We start from the raw sequence: 21,902 nt of genomic DNA on the forward strand, positions 1-21,902 counted from the left end.
AGTTCAAACTTAAAATCGACAGATATACCAGAAGTTGATCTTGAAATTTAAGTGTTAAAAGTTAAAAAAACTAATAAAAATACATCACTTTATGAGTGGGGAACCTTTCGGATCTCAAATATATTTAGTGGGATTTATTTAACTTGTCACTGTTTTACTCAAAAATATTAAATGAATCAAATCAACGGTGTCCTGTATTATTGATCTTTGAGGGCTTTAATTGCTAAATAAAGGAACTCTCCTGAAGGAATCAATAAAGTACCATCTATCTATCTAAATACTGCATATTTCAGTTTTACTATAAAAAACAAAGTTGTCTTTGACAGAAAAGGCATAAAACCTTATTTGTTTTACTTTATATCAACCTCAAGTTGATATAGAGATTTACTGTAAGCATTAAATTAAAAAAAATAATAATAATTTGACTTATTTTTAACATTTTAGTGACTGAGACCCTCTATGCTCCCCAGGAGCCCTAAGGATGAAAAAGAATTCCATATATTTTGTTATGGTTTGAAAATGAAAAATATCAAAATGGCCCTGCATGCTTAAATTTTTCTGTGTGCGGCCCTCTGTGGAAAAAGTTTGGACACCCCTGACTTACAGCCAATAGGTATAAAAAAATATATATTGTTGTTTAGATAAATGATATAAATGTTGATGGGTGTTTGTTTGTGGTTTACAGATACTATTGATTGATTGAAACTTGTATTAGTAGATTGCAGAGTACAGTACATATTCTGTACAATTGACCACTAAATGGTAACACCCCAATAAGTTTATCAACTTGTTTAAGTCGGGGTCCACCTTCATCAATTGATGGTATTTGAACCTAATATAAACCAATATACAGCATTAAAGTTGGAAGAGTCCAAAAAGATGACCCTGTGTTCTCTGACCCGAACCCCAACGTGGTCAATATAAAAAAAAAAAAAAACAGTCGCAGAGTTTAATACTCAACATTATTCAATCACTTTTTATTTTTGGAATCAGTCTGACCTTAGACTTGATAAAAAAAAATCTTTGTGACTAACACATGTTTTCATATCATTTGACAAGGTTTATTCTACATCTATTATATATAGTTATTGAATACCAATAAAATGATTAAATAATTTTTTCTCTAATTTTATTGGCAGTGTTTTTTAAGAAACATATATATATTATTATTTATTAGTAATTGAGTTAGAATGTGTTGCACTGCATAATCGTATGTACATTTATTATTTATGTTTTCTTTCTGTTGCAGTATATTTGATTAGTCTTTACTCTTAGGTTACTGTTTAAGTCTATTTTGGTAAGTAAGTTAAATAAATTCAGATTACTCAAGATGACTAATTCAGTGTTAATATTTGAGTGGGCCCCGGGGCCCTCTGTAGTGGAAAGGTTCCGAGCCCCCGCAATACAGTATATATGGTTTAAATGGTTTAAATGTAACTTAGATATTGGGTTTCACTATGTAAAGCGCTTTGAGTCACTAGAGAAAAGTGCTATATATAAATATAATTCACTATATATATATATATATATATATATATATATATATATATATATATATATAACCTTCAAAATAAAAGCTGACTGAGACAATGTGTGAATGAGTTAGCATCGTGTTGCCTTGCTAGTCAGGGCTCGTAAGGCTAGCTGCTGTTAGCTGTGGGCTCCCTGCTGGTGTGTTTAGTGTGATGGACCGCCACTCACCTGCGTGGTTGGGCGGGGTCAGTGTTTGGTGGCGGCGGATGCAGAAGTAAAGCGTCGCCGTGGTAAATGTCAGCGTGTCAAACAAAAGTATAGCTGACTCGCCGTTTCTCTTCATTCCCCTCGCCACTTTCTGGCGGCCATGTTGGTGTGGTGTCAGCTTTCACGCGGGAGGCTGAAAAGCGTAGGCGGGCGCCCAGGTCACGTCAGCCCCTTCACTTCGCCGACGTGCGCGCCGGTGACTCTGGGGTCGGAGGTCGCGCGGTCAAGTGCGTGACCTCAGGGGCAGCCCATTATTTTCCAGTCTGTTTGCTGAAACGCTAACCATCAAGAGCTTTGGTTGCTATGACGACACTGTGTCATGGCGCCCTCCTGCTGCTGTATGTACAACATCACACACAAACACACATTCTTGTATGTGTTACCTTCTAGAGACCTACCTCCCTCTTTAGGACCACCTTTCTAGATATATGCAGAAGTGTATTTACAACATGAATAATATTTACATACTATGCACATATAAACAATGTCAGCTTTTAGTTTGTGTTTTTTATTTTATTTTTGATTTGTAATTTTTAATCTTCATTATTTACTACAAGTTATTACAGTATGTCTCCAGATACATATTCATTTATTTTTTTTATTAATTTTGGCCAAAGGGGTGCACATTTAAATTTGTTACACACACTTGTTATTTCATATGTTGAGCAGAGGGGGAGCACTTTTAAAAGCGACACACAGTCAATGTGAACAATCCCTCCTTTTTGGGAACAGCCTTTGATTGATTGATTGATTGATACTTTTATTAGTAGATTGCACAGTACAGTACATATTCCGTACAATTGACCACTAAATGGTAACACCCCAATAAGTTTTTCAACTTTAAGTCGGGGTCCATGTTAATCAATTCATGGTAAATTCATGGTGACTCATGTTGATGATGTCACCACAAATGAGACATTGTCTATTACATGCAATGTTATTACTGGGACCATCAGCACTTCTTCACACCTCCTCATGTGGAAGATACTTTTCCTTCTTCATGTCTCAAAAAGGCTAGAAACACACACACACACGGACACACACACACATTCTTGTACTTGTTACCTTCTTGAGACATAATATATACATACTATGCACATATAAAAAGGGTCAGCTTTTAGTAAAAAAATTGTTTTGAATTTTAGTTTTTTAATCTTCATTATTTACTTCAAGTTATTACAGTATGTCTTTATTTACATATTTATTGTATTTGTTTTATTAAGTTTGGCTAAAGGGGGCACATTTCAATTTCTTACACACACTTGTTATTTCATATGGAGCAATGTTCACGGACTAGTATTTGGCTCTCCATTAGATGCACACACACACACACACACAGAGAGTTAGAGCCGAACAAGACACCCCCCCCCCCCCCCCCCCATTGGCCCAAATCGACACTCAACATGTAGTCCACTTTGACCCCGCCCCCCAGGCACTCAAGCGGGCCCACCCCCTCCCCCCCTTAGCAAACCTCAGGCGCACCAAGCAGGGTGCCCCCATTACCCAACCACCCCACCCGCCATACACCCCCCCGCATCTTACTACGCTTTCAGCTCTCATTCAGATCTTACACACACGCACGCACGCACGCACGCACGCACGCACGCACGCATATTCACATCACATCACGCCGCATTAAAGTCATAAAATACTTTCTCCTTTCCACTTGCATCACATATTCACACTACTGAGTGTGTGTGTGTGTGTGTGTGTGTGCGTGTGTGCGTGTGTGTGTGTGTGTGTGTGTGTGTGTGTGTGTGTGTGTGTGTGTGTGTGTGTGTGTGTGTGTGTGTGTGTGTGTGTGTGCGTGTGTGTGCGTGCGTGCGTGCGTGCGTGCGTGCGTGCGTGCGTGCGTGCTCGCTCGCTCGCTCAGTGGCTAATGTGAAACAGTATGTAAGATTATTTTAGACATAGGGCCTGATCTACTAAAGGTTTGCGTGTGCTAAAACCCGTGCAAACTCAATAGCACACACAAAAGAGATAAAAAAGAGAAATAAATGAGACGTGCGATCCATTTTGCGTCTCTGGCCTTATTAATATACAAAATATGAGCTGATCGTCAAAATGGCGGCAACACTGGGGAGAGAAGATGCAAATATGCTTATTTGGATTTATTTGTATCAACACTTATTGCGAGTGTTTTATTTAGCACGTTTGAGAAGAGTGTGCAGACTGACACAGTTGGACGTATTGTCAGTTCAGAAACATCCTTTTATAATTTCATAGCTGCTGGGTGACTGGAGGGGCTGATTAAAAGTAATGAAATGAGTGTGTTTTATTGTAATTTCATATATATTTTTTTAATGGCATTTGTTTTTTGACAGAAAATATTACTTATATCCTTTATTTTAAAAAACTTATTTAAGTATACATTTTTACTGAGCCTAAACACTGCCAGTAATATGTGGTACACCCCCCCAAAAATGGACATTGTTATATTGGCACCGAAACAAGTTTTGGTGACAAATAAATACAAACATTGGAAAAATCTGATTTTTGTTGGATATTTTTTTGAACCATGAACTGTTTTCCATGCAATTATTCATATTTTTGTACCCTTTCTTGTTTTTCTGTGTTCTGAAGATTTTTATGCTCGACTTTTTTGTTCGATTTCGCTTCTTTATACCACAATTTCAAACAAATGGCAGTTTTTTTGGCTTACAACAAGTTTACCCAAAAATCAGCTCAACTAGACTTGGACTTGCAGGCCAAACACTGTAGAAGAAGACTGGAGGACCAATGCAACTTTTTGTACAATATCCATTTTTTTTCTGGATCCCAAATCTTACTTGCATGGTTTTTTTGTGTGTGTTCAGCACATAAGTGCAGCCTCCCTCCCAGGGGGGAGGAAACAAAGTGGTGTCCTGGTAGATGCTCTGCACGATTGCTTGTAAAATGCCCATAAAAAGTGGTAGATATCTCCTGCTTTTTGTAAAACGCCACATGTATGAGGACCCTGATGACATGTATGAGCAGTAAATGAGTGTCTCCATGGTGATGCCTTGTATGGCACAAGCAAAATACTCATTTAATAAGGTGTTCTGCCTCACCTTTTACTTGCACTCACAGTGTTAGTAAATCACACGCCCACTAATAGTGAATGCTATTTTAAAGGTTGTGCATGCGTGGTGTTGTAGGAAATCAGGTTGATAAGAGTGGATTTAAAGCTGCAGATAGCGCCACCGAGTCCCTTTTTCTTTTTCCTTTACAGTGTAAAAGAGGAGAGATGATTTGTGATCTCAGGAAGGTGTGTGCAGGACTCCCAGCGGGAAAGCCAGTGACGTACTGGACAAACTGGGAGTCTTGTGGTCTTGTGCGTGTGTGGTCGGCGCCAAGATGGCGGCCATGCAAGCCGGGCCCGACAGCAGCCTTTTTAATTGCACTGCTGTGATGTTGTTCCTGGGTCTGGGATCGTCCGCTGGGCCGCTGCGGAACGTTCCAGAGGGCGTCAGAGCTGACAGCATTCATGTTTTTTTCATCGAGTGTCGCGTCCCAATCCTCCCATGTCGTTAGCGGCGCCCGGCAGGATCCTTCAGCGGCGGCCTAATGAACTCCACTGTGGCGCCTCGTTATCCGCCTCAAGGTGTCACATTAAAACACCCCCCCCCCCTTTTATTGACGTGTGTGACTTCCTGCTTGTTAATGAGCAGCTGACCCTGCTTTTTGAACCTCTTCCTGCTTACCTTCCAGACACGCCGTGCGGCTAATGGAGATTATTTACTTTTTGTTAGTTGTCATGGAAACACGGCCTTTCCCATATAACTCCACCCCGTTCATGTTCACCACACGTAACACGATGACGTCATGTGGCGCCATGATAATATCTCGTCATGATGATGTCGTGGCCCTGCGATGAGGTGGTGACTTGTCCAGGGTGTACCCTGCCTTCCGCCCGATTGTAGCTGAGATAGGCGCCAGCGACCCTGAAAGGGAATAAGCGGTATAAAATGGATGGATGATGTCGTGTTGATGTCAGGAAACTGTCAAAATTATGTTGTCATGACAACACGATGCCACGGTGGCGTCATGTTAATGTCATGTTGTCATGGTGGCGTAATGATGATGTCATGCTGTCATGGTGGCATCTCGATGTTGTCATGGTGGAATCATGATGATGTCAGGATGCTGTCAAAATGATGTTGTCATGATGACACTATGATGCCATGTTGGCATCTCAATGATGTCATGTGGAATCATGTTAATGTCATGTCATGGTGGCATCATGTTGTCATGGTAAAATCATGTTGTTGTTATGTGGAATCATGTTGTTGTCATGGTGGCGTTATGTTGTTGTCATGGTGGAATCATGTTGATGTCATGGTGGAATCATGTTGTTGTCATGGTGGCATTATGTTGATGTCATGGTGGAATCATGGTAATGTCATGTTGTCAAGAAGAAATCACGATGATGTCATGGTGGAATCATGATGATGTCATGGTGGAATCATGGTAATGTCATGTTGTCAAGAAGAAATCACGATGATGTCATGGTGGAATCATGTTGTTGTCATGTTGTCAAAGTGGAATCATGATGTTGTCATGGTGGAATCATGATGATGTCATGGGGGAATCATGTTGTTGTCATGCTGGAATCATGTTAATGTCATGTTGTCAGGGTGGAATCATGAGGATGTCATGTTGACATGGTGGAATCTAGATGATGTTATGGTGGAGTCATGATGATGTCATGGTGGAATCATGGTGATATGGTGTAATAATTATGTTGTCATGGTGGCGTTATGTTTATGTCATGGTGGAATCATGTTAATGTTATCTTGTCAAGGTGGAATCACGATGATGTCATGATGGAGTCATGATGATGTCATGGTGGAATCATGGTGATATCACGGTGTAATAATGATGTTGTCATGGTGGCGTTATGTTTATGTCATGGTGGAATCATGTTAATGTTATGTTGTCAAGGTGGAATCACGATGATGTCATGGTGGAATCTAGATGACGTCATGGTGGAGTCATGATGATGTCATGGTGGAATCACGGTGATATGGTGTAATAATGATGTTGTCATGGTGGCGTTATGTTTATGTCATGGTGGAATCATGTTAATGTTATCTTGTCAAGGTGGAATCACGATGATGTCATGTTGTCGTGGTGGAATCATGATGATGTCATGGTGGAATCACGATGATGTCATGGTGGAATCATGTTAATGTTATGTTGTCAAGGTGGAATCACGATGATGTCATGTTGTCATGGTGGAATCATGATGATGTCATGGTGGAATCATGATGATCTCATGATGGAATAATGATGATGTCATGGTGGAATCATGATGATGTCATGGTGGAATCATGATGATGTCACGGTGGAATCATGATGATGTCACGGTGGAATCTTGAGGTCACGGTGGAATCTTGATGAGGTCACGGTGGAATCAGGATGATGTCATGGTGGAATCATGTTGTTGTCATGGTGCCGTTATGTTGATGTCATGGTGGAATCATGTTAATGTCATGTTGTCAAAGTGGAATCATGATGAGGTCATGGTGGAGTCATGATGATGTCATGGTGGAATCATGGTGATATCATGGTGTAATAATGATGATGTCATGGTGGCGTTATGTTTATGTCATGGTGGAATCATGTTAATGTTATCTTGTCAAGGTGGAATCACGATGATGTCATGGGGGAATCATGATGATGTCATGGTGGAATCATGATGATGTCATGGTGATGTCATGGTGGAATCATGTTAATGTCATGGTGGAATCATGGTGATGTCATGGTGGAATCATGTTAATGTCATGGTGGAATCATGGTGATGTCATGGTGGAATCATGGTGATGTCATGGTGGAATCATGTTAATGTTATGTTGTCAAGGTGGAATCACGATGATGTCATGGTGGAATCTAGATGATGTCATGGTGGAGTCTTGATGATGTCATGGTGGAATCATGGTGATATGGTGTAATAATGATGTTGTCATGGTGGCGTTATGTTTATGTCATGGTGGAATCATGTTAATGTTATCTTGTCAAGGTGGAATCACGATGATGTCATGGTGGAATCATGATGATGTCATGGTGGAATCATGATGATGTCATGGTGGAATCATGATGATGTCATGGTGGAATCATGATGATGTCATGGTGGAATCATGATGATGTCATGGTGGAATAATGATGATGTCATGGTGGAATCATGATGATGTCATGGTGGAATCATGATGATGTCACGGTGGAATCATAATGATGTCACGGTGGAATGTTGATGAGGTCACGGTGGAATCAGGATGATGTCATGGTGGAATCATGTTGTTGTCATGGTGCCGTTATGTTGATGTCATGGTGGAATCATGTTAATGTCATGTTGTCAAGGTGGAATCATGATGAGGTCATGGTGGAGTCATGATGATGTCATGGTGGAATCATGGTGATATCATGGTGTAATAATGATGTTGTCATGGTGGCGTTATGTTTATGTCATGGTGGAATCATGTTAATGTTATCTTGTCAAGGTGGAATCATGATGATGTCATGGTGGAATCATGATGATGTCATGGTGGAATCATGATGATGTCATGGTGGAATCATGATGATGTCATGGTGGAATCATGGTGATATCATGGTGTAATAATGATGTTGTCATGGTGGCGTTATGTTTATGTCATGGTGGAATCATGTTAATGTTATCTTGTCAAGGTGGAATCACGATGATGTCATGTTGTCATGGTGGAATCATGATGATGTCATGGTGGAATCATGATGATGTCATGGTGGAATCATGATGATGTCATGGTGGAATCATGAGGATGTCATGGTGGAATCATGAGGATGTCACGGTGGAATCATGATGATGTCACGGTGGAATCTTGATGAGGTCACGGTGGAATCAGGATGATGTCATGGTGGAATCATGTTGTTGTCATGGTGCCGTTATGTTGATGTCATGGTGGAATCATGTTAATGTCATGTTGTCAAGGTGGAATCATGATGAGGTCATGGTGGAGTCATGATGATGTCATGGTGGAATCATGGTGATATCATGGTGTAATAATGATGTTGTCATGGTGGCGTTATGTTTATGTCATGGTGGAATCATGTTAATGTTATCTTGTCAAGGTGGAATCACGATGATGTCATGGTGGAATCATGATGATGTCATGGTGGAATCATGATGATGTCATGGTGGAATCATGGTGATGTCATGGTGGAATCATGGTGATGTCATGGTGGAATCATGGTGATGTCATGGTGGAATCATGTTAATGTTATGTTGTCAAGGTGGAATCACGATGATGTCATGGTGGAATCTAGATGATGTCATGGCGGAGTCATGATGATGTCATGGTGGAATGACGGTGATATCATGGTGTAATAGTTATGTTGTCATGGTGGCGTTATGTTTATGTCATGGTGGAATCATGTTAATGTTATCTTGTCAAGGTGGACTCACGATGATGTCATGGTGGAATCATGATGATGTCATGGTGGAATCATGATGATGTCATGGTGGAATCATGATGATGTCATGGTGTAATAAGGATGTTGTCATGGTGGCGTTATGTTTATGTCATGGTGGAATCATGTTAATGTTATGTTGTCAAGGTGGAATCACGATGATGTCATGGTGGAATCATGATGATGTCATGGTGGAATCATGATGATGTTATGTTGTCAAGGTGGAATCACGATGATGTCATGTTGTCATGGTGGAATCATGATGAAGTCATGGTGGAATCATGATGATGTCATGGTGGAATCATGATGATGTCACGGTGGAATCATGATGATGTCACGGTGGAATCATGATGATGTCACGGTGGAATCATGATGATGTCACGGTGGAATCTTGATGAGGTCACGGTGGAATCATGATGATGTCACGGTGGGATCATGATGATGTCATGGTGGAATCATGATGATGTCACGGTGGAATCTTGATGAGGTCACGGTGGAATCTTGATAAGGTCACGGTGGAATCATGATGATGTCATGGTGGAATCATGTTGTTGTCATGGTGGCGTTATGTTGATGTCATGGTGGAATCATGTTAATGTTATCTTGTCAAGGTGGAATCATGATGATGTCATGTTGTCAAGGTGGAATCATGATGATGTCATGGTGGGATCTTGATGAGGTCACGGTGGAATCTTGATGAGGTCACGGTGGAATCATGTTGATGTCATGGTGGAATCATGTTAATGTCATGTTGTCAAGGTGGAATCATGATGAGGTCATGGTGGAATTTTGATGATGTCATGGTGGCGTCAGGATGCCACGTCGTTCTGTTTTCATGATGTCACAGTGATATCAGGAAGATGTCATGATGGCGTCATGGTGATGTCATCATGGTAGCATGATGTCACGATGTTGTCTACATGATCCCAGTGTGTGGATATGATGATGATGATGGTGTGAAGATGACATCACAATCAGCTCATGAAAGTCACCTGACTGCATGTAATTAGGAGTTCATTGTCGTTAGGGCCCTCAGGAAAACTCAGGGTGTACTTTTGGGGGCGTGGCCAATGTGTTAATGAGCGCAGTGTTACATGCGGCCATTTGAGAGTAACAAAGAGCCTTCACGCGGTCACAAAGGGTGCACTTCCACTTTCGTCTCGCCTTGACGTTCATCTCAAAATGCTCTTTCATGTTTCCACTTCCTGTTTACGTTTCCATTGTTAATACTTCCTGTTCCATTTCAAGCATGTGTCATACGCGGGTGTAGTGGTGGTGGTCCCAATGTGGAAGTGGTCTGTCCCAGTCCCAGGTGTCCAACACTTCTTCATGTCACCTGACTGACTATCTTTGTGTTGCCCAACAAGTTCATCATTGAGGCAAACACAAACATTTATTTGTTGACCTATTATATTTAGGGAGCTCTCTCTGCCGTGCCTGCCTTGCTTTTTGACCATGGCTTCCTGAGAGGGGCGGTCTTTATCTCTGCCACCCACATTCTGTCTACTCTCTGACCCTAATAGGACCACCTCTTGGCATTATTGTCCTGCGGGGCTTCCTGTCTGCCCATGCAGTGGCTCACCAGGTCATGTGATGCCTCACCAGGTCATGTGATGGCTCACCAGGTCATGTGATGACTCACCAGGTCATGTGATGGCTCACCAGGTCATATGATGGCTCACCAGGTCATGTGATGGCTCACCAGGTCATGTGATGCCTCACCAGGTCATGTGATGGCTCACCAGGTCATGTGATGCCTCACCAGGTCATGTGATGCCTCACCAGGTCATGTGATGCCTCACCAGGTCATGTGATGCCTCACCAGGTCATGTGATGGCTCACCAGGTCATGTGATGCCTCACCAGGTCATGTGATGCCTCACCAGGTCATGTGATGGCTCACCAGGTCATGTGATGCCTCACCAGGTCATGTGATGGCTCACCAGGTCATGTGATGACTCACCAGGTCATGTGATGGCTCACCAGGTCATGTGATGCCTCACCAGGTCATGTGATGCCTCACCAGGTCATGTGATGGCTCACCAGGTCATGTGATGGCTCACCAGGTCATGTGATGGCTCACCAGGTCATGTGATGCCTCACCAGGTCATGTGATGGCTCACCAGGTCATGTGATGGCTCACCAGGTCATGTGATGGCTCACCAGGTCATGTGATGGCTCACCAGGTCATGTGATGACTCACCAGGTCATGTGATGGCTCACCAGGTCATATGATGGCTCACCAGGTCATGTGATGGCTCACCAGGTCATGTGATGGCTCACCAGGTCATGTGATGCCTCACCAGGTCATGTGATGGCTCATCAGGTCATGTGATGGCTCACCAGGTCATGTGATGGCTCACCAGGTCATGTGATGCCTGTCCCTATTTCTTGTTTTGGGGGCGGAGCAAAGACTACACTTTCTAAATCTTGTGGTCAGTATGTTGCAGTAAAGTTGGTTTATTTTGGATCTGATTCTAGGGTCTACCCAAAACACACTCACCAAATAAAGGATGTGGAGGCCACTTTGGCAGTTTTCTCCTTCAAAACCAGTATAGTATACAGATTTTATCTTTCAAAGAACTGGAAAATTAAATGCCAAAGTCGAACTGAAATGCTAAGAGTTAGCATGCTGGCCATAGCCTCAGGTAACAAAAATATGGGGGAAAAAAAGCTAAAAAAAACAACAAGCTGGCATGCTACAAGTACTATGCTAACATGCTAACTGTTTGCATTAATGAAATACCAAAATATATGACACTGAGGTGTATTCCTGCTAAATTAGCTAAATCCTCTGCTTAAAATGCTAACTTTAACGTGTGTCAAATACCAAACCATACCACTTTGAGGTGTGTACCTGAAAAATAGATCAAATGCTAGCATGCTAACATTAGCGTGCATTAAGTACCAACATGTGAGTAAGGTATATTTATACTTAAGGTTGTCTCGATACCAATATTTTGGTATTGGTACTTTTTGATAATATTCCAAATTAAGGGGACCACAAAAATGTCATTATTGAACATAAAATCTTTCGTTACATAAAACATGTTTATTATTGCAAATGAAGAACAATTTTGTCCTTAAATAAGTAAACAAACAAAGACTCCTAATTAGTCTGCAGTAACATATTGTGTCATTTATTCACCTATTATTTTATACACATTATGAGGGACAAACTGTAGAAAATGAATTATTAATTTACTTGTTAATATCTGCTCATTTTCTCTTTTGACATGTTCTATCTACACTTCTGTTCAAATGTAATAATCACTTCTTCTTCTCTTCTTTGATACGTGACATTAGTTTTGGATGATACCACACATTTGGGTATGGATGTGATACCAAGTATTTACAGGATCATACAGTCCATATGTGTCCAGGTACACATATTTCCTGACTTAATAAACATAATATACATTTTTTTAGAAAGGGAAAAATATTTTTTGATGACAAAAAATATTGATTGTTGTTTCAACGAGATACACTCTTGTACTTGGTATCATTACAGCGGTACTTTAGTAGTACCAGTAAATCCTGCAACCCTAATGTTTACCTACAGAAAAAAAATAAGCTTATTCGTCAATCCATTCATCTATCCATTTTCTACCGCTTGTCCCTTTTTAGGGTTGCAGGGGGTGCTGGAGCCTGCAAAATATTTGACGCTGAGTGGTATGTTTGCAAAATTAGCAAAAAAGCTAGCATGCTAATATTAGAATGCTAATGATTGTGCTGCAGGACGTTAACAATTAGGCCCCACCCCCAATAGCTTGTTAATTAACATGAGTGTTAATTAATGTGGAGCAGCGGCACAAGTGGGGGTAGGTTCAAGCGTGCTGGGATGCTGCAGACTTCACTGATTAATTATGCTAATGAGGGATTAATTACTGCCATTAATGACTTCATCACAGTGACTTGGTGTCTCCCAGGCTAAAGCTAACCGCTAACATGATGGTGCTAGTGACCTTTGACCTCTCCCTGTTTTGTCAGTGCTGAGTATCCGTGGCCCTCAGGAGGAGGACCCCCCCGACGCCCAGCTCATGAGGCTGGACAACATGCTGCTGGCCGAGGGCGTGTCCGGGCCGGACAAGGGCGGAGTCTCGGTGGCGGCGGCGGTGGGGGGCGGAGTCGTCGCCGACAACTCCGTGGAGCACTCGGACTACCGAGCCAAGCTAACTCAGATCCGACAGATCTACCACACCGAGCTGGAGAAGTACGAACAGGTGAGCCGACCGCCTCGACGCTCCACTGGGACTTTTTTACGTGTTTGTGTGTCTGTGCGTGCACGTAGGCGTGCAGCGAGTTCACCAGCCACGTGATGAACCTGCTGAGGGAGCAGTCGCGCAGCAGGCCCATCTCGGCCAAGGAGATGGAGCGCATGGTGAGCATCATCCATCGCAAGTTCAACTCCATCCAGATGCAACTGAAGCAGAGCACGTGTGAAGCTGTCATGATCCTGCGCTCGCGCTTCCTGGACGCCAGGTGTGTGTGTGTATGTCTGTGTGTGTGTGTGTGTGTGTGTGTGCGCGTGCGTGCGTGCGTGCGCGTGTGCGCGCTACAACTGTCTCCATACCCGCACCGCTACCAAAATCGATTTCCATTCTTAAATAATGGCTTTGTTGTACATGAAACATATGTTTATTATTGTCCTTTAGCCCTTAAATAATAGAATAGAAAGTACTTTATTGATCTTTGGGGGAAATACAGCACCACAGTTCGCTCACAATAGACAATAATAATGATAAATAATAGGATATATATCATTGTGACAGTCTCTTGTTGTCGTGCGGGTTCTCAGGACCACCAAGGAAGGACATTGTGATGCAGGTTAGACTTTCTTTTATTTTTCAATAATATAAAGTGTCTAAGGGTTGCTTTTCAGCCTTGCCGTGTCCTGCTTCCTCTGTTGCTCCACCTTTTCAGTCGCGTGCGTCTTCGTCTTCCTGTGGCTCTCTCTCTCACTCTCGTTCAGCATCTGCTTAGTTCTGGCTCCTTTTGGCTCCGTCTCTTTCCCTGGCGTTTACAGCCGCTGCCTTTTTATACAGTGCGAGAGGAGATTTAAATTGTGCCCAGCTGGGCGACCCACGCACCTGATAATATTTGCGGGGTTGATTCCGGCGTGCCCCGCCTCGCTGCTTGCTGGCAGTCCACGCCTCCTCGCCGCCATCTTGGACCAGGCTCCGGCGTGCCTCTCCACAATCATATATTATATATATATATATTATATGAATAATATCAATATATTCTACATATATTCTGTTAAATGTTAAATATATTCTGTAAGATGTTGAACATACTAGACAACTTGTCTTGTAGTAGTAAGTAAACAAACAACGACTCCTAATTAGTCTGCAGTAACATATTGTGTCATTTATACACCTATTATTTTATACACATTATAAAGGACAAACTGTAAAAATTAATGATTAATGTACTGTTAATATCCGCTTATTTTCTGTTTTAAATTGTTCTATCTACACTTCTGTTCAAATGAAACAATCACTTATTCTTCTCTTCTTTGATACTTGACATTAGTTGTGGATGATACCACACATTTAGGTATGGATCATGTCGATACCAAGTAGTTCCAGGATCATACATTAGTCATATTCAAAGTCCTCATGTGTCCAGGGACATATTTACTGACTTTATAAACATAATATACAGAGGTGGGTAGAGTAGCCAGAAATTGTACTCAAGTAAGAGTACTGTTACTTTACAGATGTATTACTCAAGTAAAAGTAAGGAGTAGTCACCCAAATATTTACTTGAGTAAAAGTAAAAAGTATGTTGTGAAAAAAACTACTCAAGTACTGAGTAACTGATGAGTAACCTGTTTGTTTAATTAATACGGCAACAAGTAATGCACAAAAACATAAAAATAGCAATGAGCAAATTCAGAGCCAGGAATATCTCTTAAGCAACTAAAACAATAATATATATTAAATAATAGTACATTGAAATACAAAAATTAAGGCAAATTGAGCCACAATAACTTAACAGCACCATAGGCTCAGTAGGCATTGATTGATTGATTGAAACTTGTATTAGTAGATTGCACAGTACAGTACATATTCTGTACGATTGATCACTAAATGGTAACACCCCAATAAGTTTTTCAACCTTAATCAATTAATTAATAAATTACCAAGTCGAGGTGATCTACCTTATATATATATATATATATATATATATATAATTTATAGTTATTTATTTTGCCGTTTTTGTTGACATGTTAAAGGTGTTTTAATGAATATACATGCATGTTTAACATATAGATTCTTATCTTTCATGAAGACAAGAATATAAGTTGGTGTATTACCTGATTCTGATGACTTGCATTGATTGGAATCAGACAGTATAGTGCTGATAATGTCCACATTTTCAAATGGAGGAGAAAAAAAGTTCCTCTTTTCTGTCGAAAACCACTTGAAACTCGTTGGTTTTTGGCATCTTATTTGTCCAGCTTCCATATTGGTTTTTATACACTTTACAAGAAATGCATTGGTGGCAAACTCTGTAGCTTGTTTGCGCTGGCTTTCGGAGACTCTTATTTTGTTAGCGTACTAAGCGCCGGCGCGATGGAGCGGCGCTTTTATTGTGAAGACAGGAACTGTGCGATCAGTCTTTAGGCTTATGACGGGAAGTACGGTTAAAATAAAAAGTGTCTTTTTTCCTTTACACTTTTGACTGATTGATTGAAAGTTTTATTATTAGATTGCACAGTACAGTACATATTCTGCACAATTGACCACTAAATGGTAACACCCCAATAAGTTTTTCAACTTTTTTAGGTCGGATTCGACGTGAGACGGTCATGTGACCGCCTGGTTTTGTTTGATTGGTCCAACGTCACCAGTGACTGCATTTGATTGGTGAAACGCAAGCAAGCGTAGATCTTACTTTGAATGCGTGTCTGACAAAATCAAAACAAACAAAGCGTGCATTAACAGATCGATTAAGAAAAAAGTAGCGAGTAGCGACCTGGTTGTAGATAAATGGAGCGGAGTAAAAGTAGCCTTTCTTCTCTATAAATATACTCAAGTAAAAGTATGTTGCATAAAAACTACTCTTAGAAGTACAATTTATCCCAAAAGTTACTCAAGTAGATGTAACGGAGTAAATCTAGCGTGTTACTACCCACCTCTGATAATATACCATCCATCCATCCATCCATCATCTTCCGCTTATCCGAGGTCGGGTCGCGGGGGCAGCAGCCTAAGCAGGGAAGCCCAGACTTCCCTATCTCCAGCCACTTCGTCTAGCTCTTCCCGGGGGATCCCGAGGCGTTCCCAGGCCAGCCGGGAGACATAGTCTTCCCAACGTGTCCTGGGTCTTCCCCGTGGCCTCCTACCAGCTGGACGTGCCCTAAACACATCCCTAGGGAGGCGTTCGGGTGGCATCCTGACCAGATGCCCGAACCACCTCATCTGGCTCCTCTCGATGTGGAGGAGCAGCGGCTTTACGTTGAGTTCCTCCCGGATGGCAGAGCTTCTCACCCTATCTCTAAGGGAGAGACCCGCCACCCGGCGGAGGAAACTCATTTCGGCCGCTTGTACCCGAGATCTTATCCTTTCGGTCATGACCCAAAGCTCATGACCATAGGTGAGGATGGGAACGTAGATCGACCGGTAAATTGAGAGCTTTGCCTTCCGGCTCAGCTCCTTCTTCACCACAACGGATCGATACAACGTCCGCATTACTGAAGACGCCGCACCGATCCGCCTGTCGATCTCACGATCCACTCTTCCCCCACTCGTGAACAAGACTCCTAGGTACTTGAACTCCTCCACTTGGGGCAGGGTCTCCTCCCCAACCCGGAGATGGCACTCCACCCTTTTCCGGGCGAGAACCATGGACTCGGACTTGGAGGTGCTGATTCTCATTCCGGTCGCTTCACACTCGGCTGCGAACCGATCCAGTGAGAGCTGAAGATCCCGGCCAAATGAAGCCATCAGGACCACATCATCTGCAAAAAGCAGAGACCTAATCCTGCGGTCACCAAACCGGAACCCCTCAACGCCTTGACTGCGCCTACAAATTCTGTCCATAAAAGTTATGAACAGAATCGGTGACAAAGGACAGCCTTGGCGGAGTCCAACCTTCACTGGAAACGTGTCCGACTTACTGCCGGCAATGCGGACCAAGCTCTGACACTGATCATACAGGGAGCGGACTGCCACAATAAGACATTCCGATACCCCATACTCTCTGAGCACTCCCCACAGGACTTCCCGAGGGACACGGTCGAATGCCTTCTCCAAGTCCACAAAGCACATGTAGACTGGTTGGGCAAACTCCCATGCACCCTCAAGAACCCTGCCGAGAGTATAGAGCTGGTCCACAGTTCCACGACCAGGACGAAAACCACACTGTTCCTCCTGAATCCGAGGTTCGACTATCCGGCGAAGCCTCCTCTCCAGTACACCTGAATAAACCTTACCGGGAAGGCTGAGGAGTGTGATCCCACGATAGTTGGAACACACCCTCCGGTCCCCCTTCTTAAAGAGAGGGACCACCACCCCGGTCTGCCAATCCAGAGGTACCGCCCCCGATGTCCACGCGATGCTGCAGAGTCTTGTCAACCAAGACAGCCCCACAGCATCCAGAGCCTTAAGGAACTCCGGGCGGATCTCATCCACCCCCGGGGCCTTGCCGCCGAGGAGCTTTTTAACTACCTCAGCGACCTCAGCCCCAGAAATAGGAGAGTCCACTACAGATTCCCCAGGCACCGCTTCCTCAAAGAAAGACGTGTTGGTGGGATTGAGGAGGTCTTCGAAGTATTCCCTCCACCGATCCACAACATCCGCAGTCGAAGTCAGCAGAACACCATCCGCACCATACACGGTGTTGATAGTGCACTGCTTCCCCTTCCTGAGGCGCCGTATGGTGGTCCAGAATCGCTTCGAAGCCGTCCGGAAGTCGTTTTCCATGGCTTCCCCGAACTCTTCCCATGTCCGAGTTTTTGCCTCCGCGACCGCTAAAGCTGCACACCGCTTGGCCCGTCGGTACCCGTCCACTGCCTCCGGAGTCCTATGAGCCAAAAGAACCCGATAGGACTCCTTCTTCAGCTTGACGGCATCCCTCACTGCTGGTGTCCACCAACGGGTTCTGGGATTACCGCCACGACAGGCACCAACAACTTTGCGGCCACAGCTCCAATCAGCCGCCTCGACAATAGAGGTGCGGAACATGGTCCACTCGGACTTAATGTCCCGCACCTCCCTCGTGACATGTTCAAAGTTCTCCCGGAGGTGTGAATTGAAACTCTCTCTGACAGGAGACTCTGCCAGACGTTCCCAGCAGACCCTCACAATGCGCTTGGGCCTCCCAGGTCTGTCCGGCATCCTCCCCCACCATCGCAGCCAACTCACCACCAGGTGGTGATCGGTAGAAAGCTCCGCCCCTCTCTTCACCCGAGTGTCCAAAACATAAGGCCGCAAATCCGATGACACAACTACAAAGTCGATCATGGAACTGCGGCCTAGGGTGTCCTGGTGCCAAGTGCACATATGGACACCCTTATGTTTGAACATGGTGTTTGTTATCGACAAACTGTGACGAGCACAAAAGTCCAATAACAAAACACCACTCGGGTTTAGATCCGGGCGGCCATTCTTCCCAATCACGCCTCTCCAGGTTTCACTGTCGTTGCCAACATGAGCGTTGAAGTCCCCCAGTAGGACAAGGGAATCACCCGGAGGAGCACTTTCCAGTACTCCCTCGAGTGTACCCAAAAAGGGTGGGTATTCTGAACTGCTGTTTGGTGCGTAAGCACAAACAACAGTCAGGACCCGTCCCCCCACCCGAAGGCGAAGGGAAGCTACCCTCTCGTCCACTGGGTTGAACTCAAACGTACAGGCTTTGAGCCGGGGGGCAACCAGAATTGCCACCCCAGCCCGTCGCCTCTCACTGCCGGCAACGCCAGAGTGGAAGAGGGTCCAGTCCCTCTCGAGAGAACTGGTTCCAGAGCCCTTGCTGTGCGTCGAGGTGAGTCCGACTATATCCAGCCGGAACTTCTCTACCTCGCGCACTAGCTCAGGCTCCTTCCCCCCCAGTGAGGTGACGTTCCACGTCCCAAGAGCTAGCTTCTGTAGCCGAGGATCGGACCGCCAAGTGCCCTGCCTTCGGCTGTCGCCCAGCTCACATTGCACCCGACCTCTATGGCCCCTGCTATGGGTGGTGAGCCCATTGGAGGGATGACCCACGTTGCCTCTTCGGGCTGTGCCCGGCCGGGCCCCATGGGGACAGGCCCGACCACCAGGCGCTCGCCATCGTGCCCCAACTCCGGGCCTGGCTCCAGAGCGGGGCCCCGGTGACCCACGTCCGGGCGAGGGAAATCTGGGTTCATTTCGTTGTAATTCCATAGAAGTCTTTGAGCTGCTCTTTGTCTGATCCCTCACCTAGGACCTGTTTGTCTTGGGAGACCCTACCAGGGGGCATGAAAACCCCCAGACAACATAGCTCCTAGGATCATTGGGACACGCAAACTCCTCTACCACGGTAAGGTAGCAGCTCAGAGAGGAGTCTGATAATATACATTCTAAAAAAAAAGGAAACATATTTTCTAATGCTAAAAAATATCAATGTAGTCATAGTAGTATCGACTAGATACACTCCTGTACTTGGTATCATTACAGTGGATGTCAGGTGTGGATCCACCCGTGGCATTTGTTAAGTTAAGTAAAAGTAGCAATGATAGTCACACACACACACACACACACACACACACACACACACACACACACACACTAAGTGTGGTGAAATGTGTGGTCTGCATTTGACCCATCACCCTTGTTCACGCCCTGGGAGGTGAGGGGAGCAGTGAGCAGCAGCGGTGGCCACGCCCGGGAATCATTTGGTGATTTAACCCCCAATTCCAAGCCTTGATGCTGAGTGGCAAGCAGTGAAGTAATGGCTCCCATGTTTATAGTCTCTGGTATGACTGGGCTGGGGTTTGAACTCACAACCTAGCCATCTGTTTACATATTATTGTATCCTCCCACACTGTGTAGTGAAGCATGTTTAGCTATTCCTCGTCCTCCAGTGATAATGGTACTTGTAAGAAACATACTTTATTTGTCGCCATGGAGACCAGGATTAGTGATTTAGAAGTAGCTAAAACACTTTGAAGGGATGTTAGCCGCCTAGCCAGCCAGCTAGCAAATACTCTGCAGTGCATTTTAAAGCCGCAATACGTACGTTCTCCCTCCTCTGCCTCCGTGTCTTACCAGCAATGTTACCATTAAAGAAAAAGTACCAGTATTTTTCCTATAGTACCTTTTTTTACTTCATTAGCGGCACTGTATTTTACCCTACAACCCTGTCCAAAACCTATATTTCTGAAACTGAATGTAAGTACAAGTTCTAGAAGCCGTGTGAGAAGCATATCCAGCAAGTATCAATATTTTTAAGTGCTAAACAACAGAATAAAACAATCACTTACTGTACAATGTCTGCTCTCATGGGATGTTTATTTCTTCCTTTAGATGAAAAATGTATCATAATCTTAAGTGATGATATTATCAATCAGCAGCGATGATAACAATATGGCTTATACTTGCTTCATATGACCTCTTAAGGCCCAAGCTGTTTGTTTACATTCTTTGTTTATTTCTCTTTGCTATTTGGCCTTATTGGACCCTAACTAGAATAAAAACTAAGAATCATCTTGTGATGTGATGTACTTAGTCCATAAGTACACAAACGTGTACTTCATGTTTAGTGACATGCTGATTCTTATTTTTAACATTTTTCTTTCTTCCAAATGGCATTGTATGTTATACTCTTCTGACACCAGAAGATGGCAGTAGAAGTGTCCACATAAGTGGCCATAAGACCCCAATTAGGTAGTGTACACCATTTTTGGGAATAAGATGTAAAAGGTGCTGTCCACGCATGTGGCCACTAAGCCTTCAGAGGAAGAAGGTGAGGATATGTGGGTGGAGCATCTTTCTAGACAGCATTGTCTACATTAGGGATCATCAACATGCTAATGCTTCATTTGACCTGGTTTTTTTTTGGTTTCTTCAGACGCAAAAGACGAAACTTCAACAAGCAGGCGACGGAGATCCTCAACGAGTACTTCTACTCGCACCTCAGTAATCCCTACCCCAGCGAGGAGGCCAAGGAGGAGCTGGCCAAAAAGTGCGCCATCACCATGGCACAGGTACGTCATCGCCATGGCACAGGTACGCCATCGCCATGACGCAGGTACGCCATCGCCATGACGCAGGTACGCCATCCCCATGGCACAGGTACGCCATGGCACAGGTACGCCATGGCCATGGCATAGGTACGCCATGGCCATGGCACAGGTACGTCATCGCCATGGCACAAGTACGCCATGGCACAGGTACGCCATGGCCATGGCATAGGTACGCCATGGCCATGGCACAGGTACGTCATCGCCATGCCACAGGTACGCCATCGCCATGTAGCAGGTACGCCATCGCCATGTAGCAGGTACGCCATCCCCATGGCACAGGTACGCCATGGCACAGGTACGCCATGGCCATGGCACAGGTACGCCATGGCCATGGCACAGGTACGCCATCGCCATGGCACAGGTACGCCATCGCCATGACGCAGGTACGCCATGGCACAAGTACGCCATGGCCATGGCACAGGTACGCCATGGCCATGGCAAAGGTACGCCATGGCCATGGCAAAGGTACGCCATGGCCATGGCACAGGTACGCCATGGCACAGGTACGCCATGGCCATGGCGCAGGTACGCCA

General features: G+C 44.1%; 1 protein-coding gene across 4 annotated transcripts in view; it reads left to right on the top strand.

The window, feature by feature from the left end:
* LOC133543503 (pre-B-cell leukemia transcription factor 1-like) overlaps positions 1–21,902 on the top strand; it is a 71,081-nt gene that overhangs the window by 37,907 nt on the left and 11,272 nt on the right. For 2 of the 4 annotated variants that reach the window (XM_061888095.1, XM_061888096.1), the window contains exons 4-7: positions 13,152–13,384; positions 13,453–13,643; positions 13,960–13,988; positions 21,195–21,330. In XM_061888095.1, the coding sequence (XP_061744079.1) occupies positions 13,152–13,384; positions 13,453–13,643; positions 13,960–13,988; positions 21,195–21,330 (589 nt within the window). The remainder of the gene's footprint in view (positions 1–13,151; positions 13,385–13,452; positions 13,644–13,959; positions 13,989–21,194; positions 21,331–21,902) is intronic. The other 2 variants (XM_061888094.1, XM_061888093.1) reach the window with 1 other exon arrangement.

Source organism: Nerophis ophidion, linkage group LG26 (assembly GCF_033978795.1).
Source record: "Nerophis ophidion isolate RoL-2023_Sa linkage group LG26, RoL_Noph_v1.0, whole genome shotgun sequence".
In the NCBI taxonomy this organism is placed as follows: domain Eukaryota; kingdom Metazoa; phylum Chordata; class Actinopteri; order Syngnathiformes; family Syngnathidae; genus Nerophis; species Nerophis ophidion.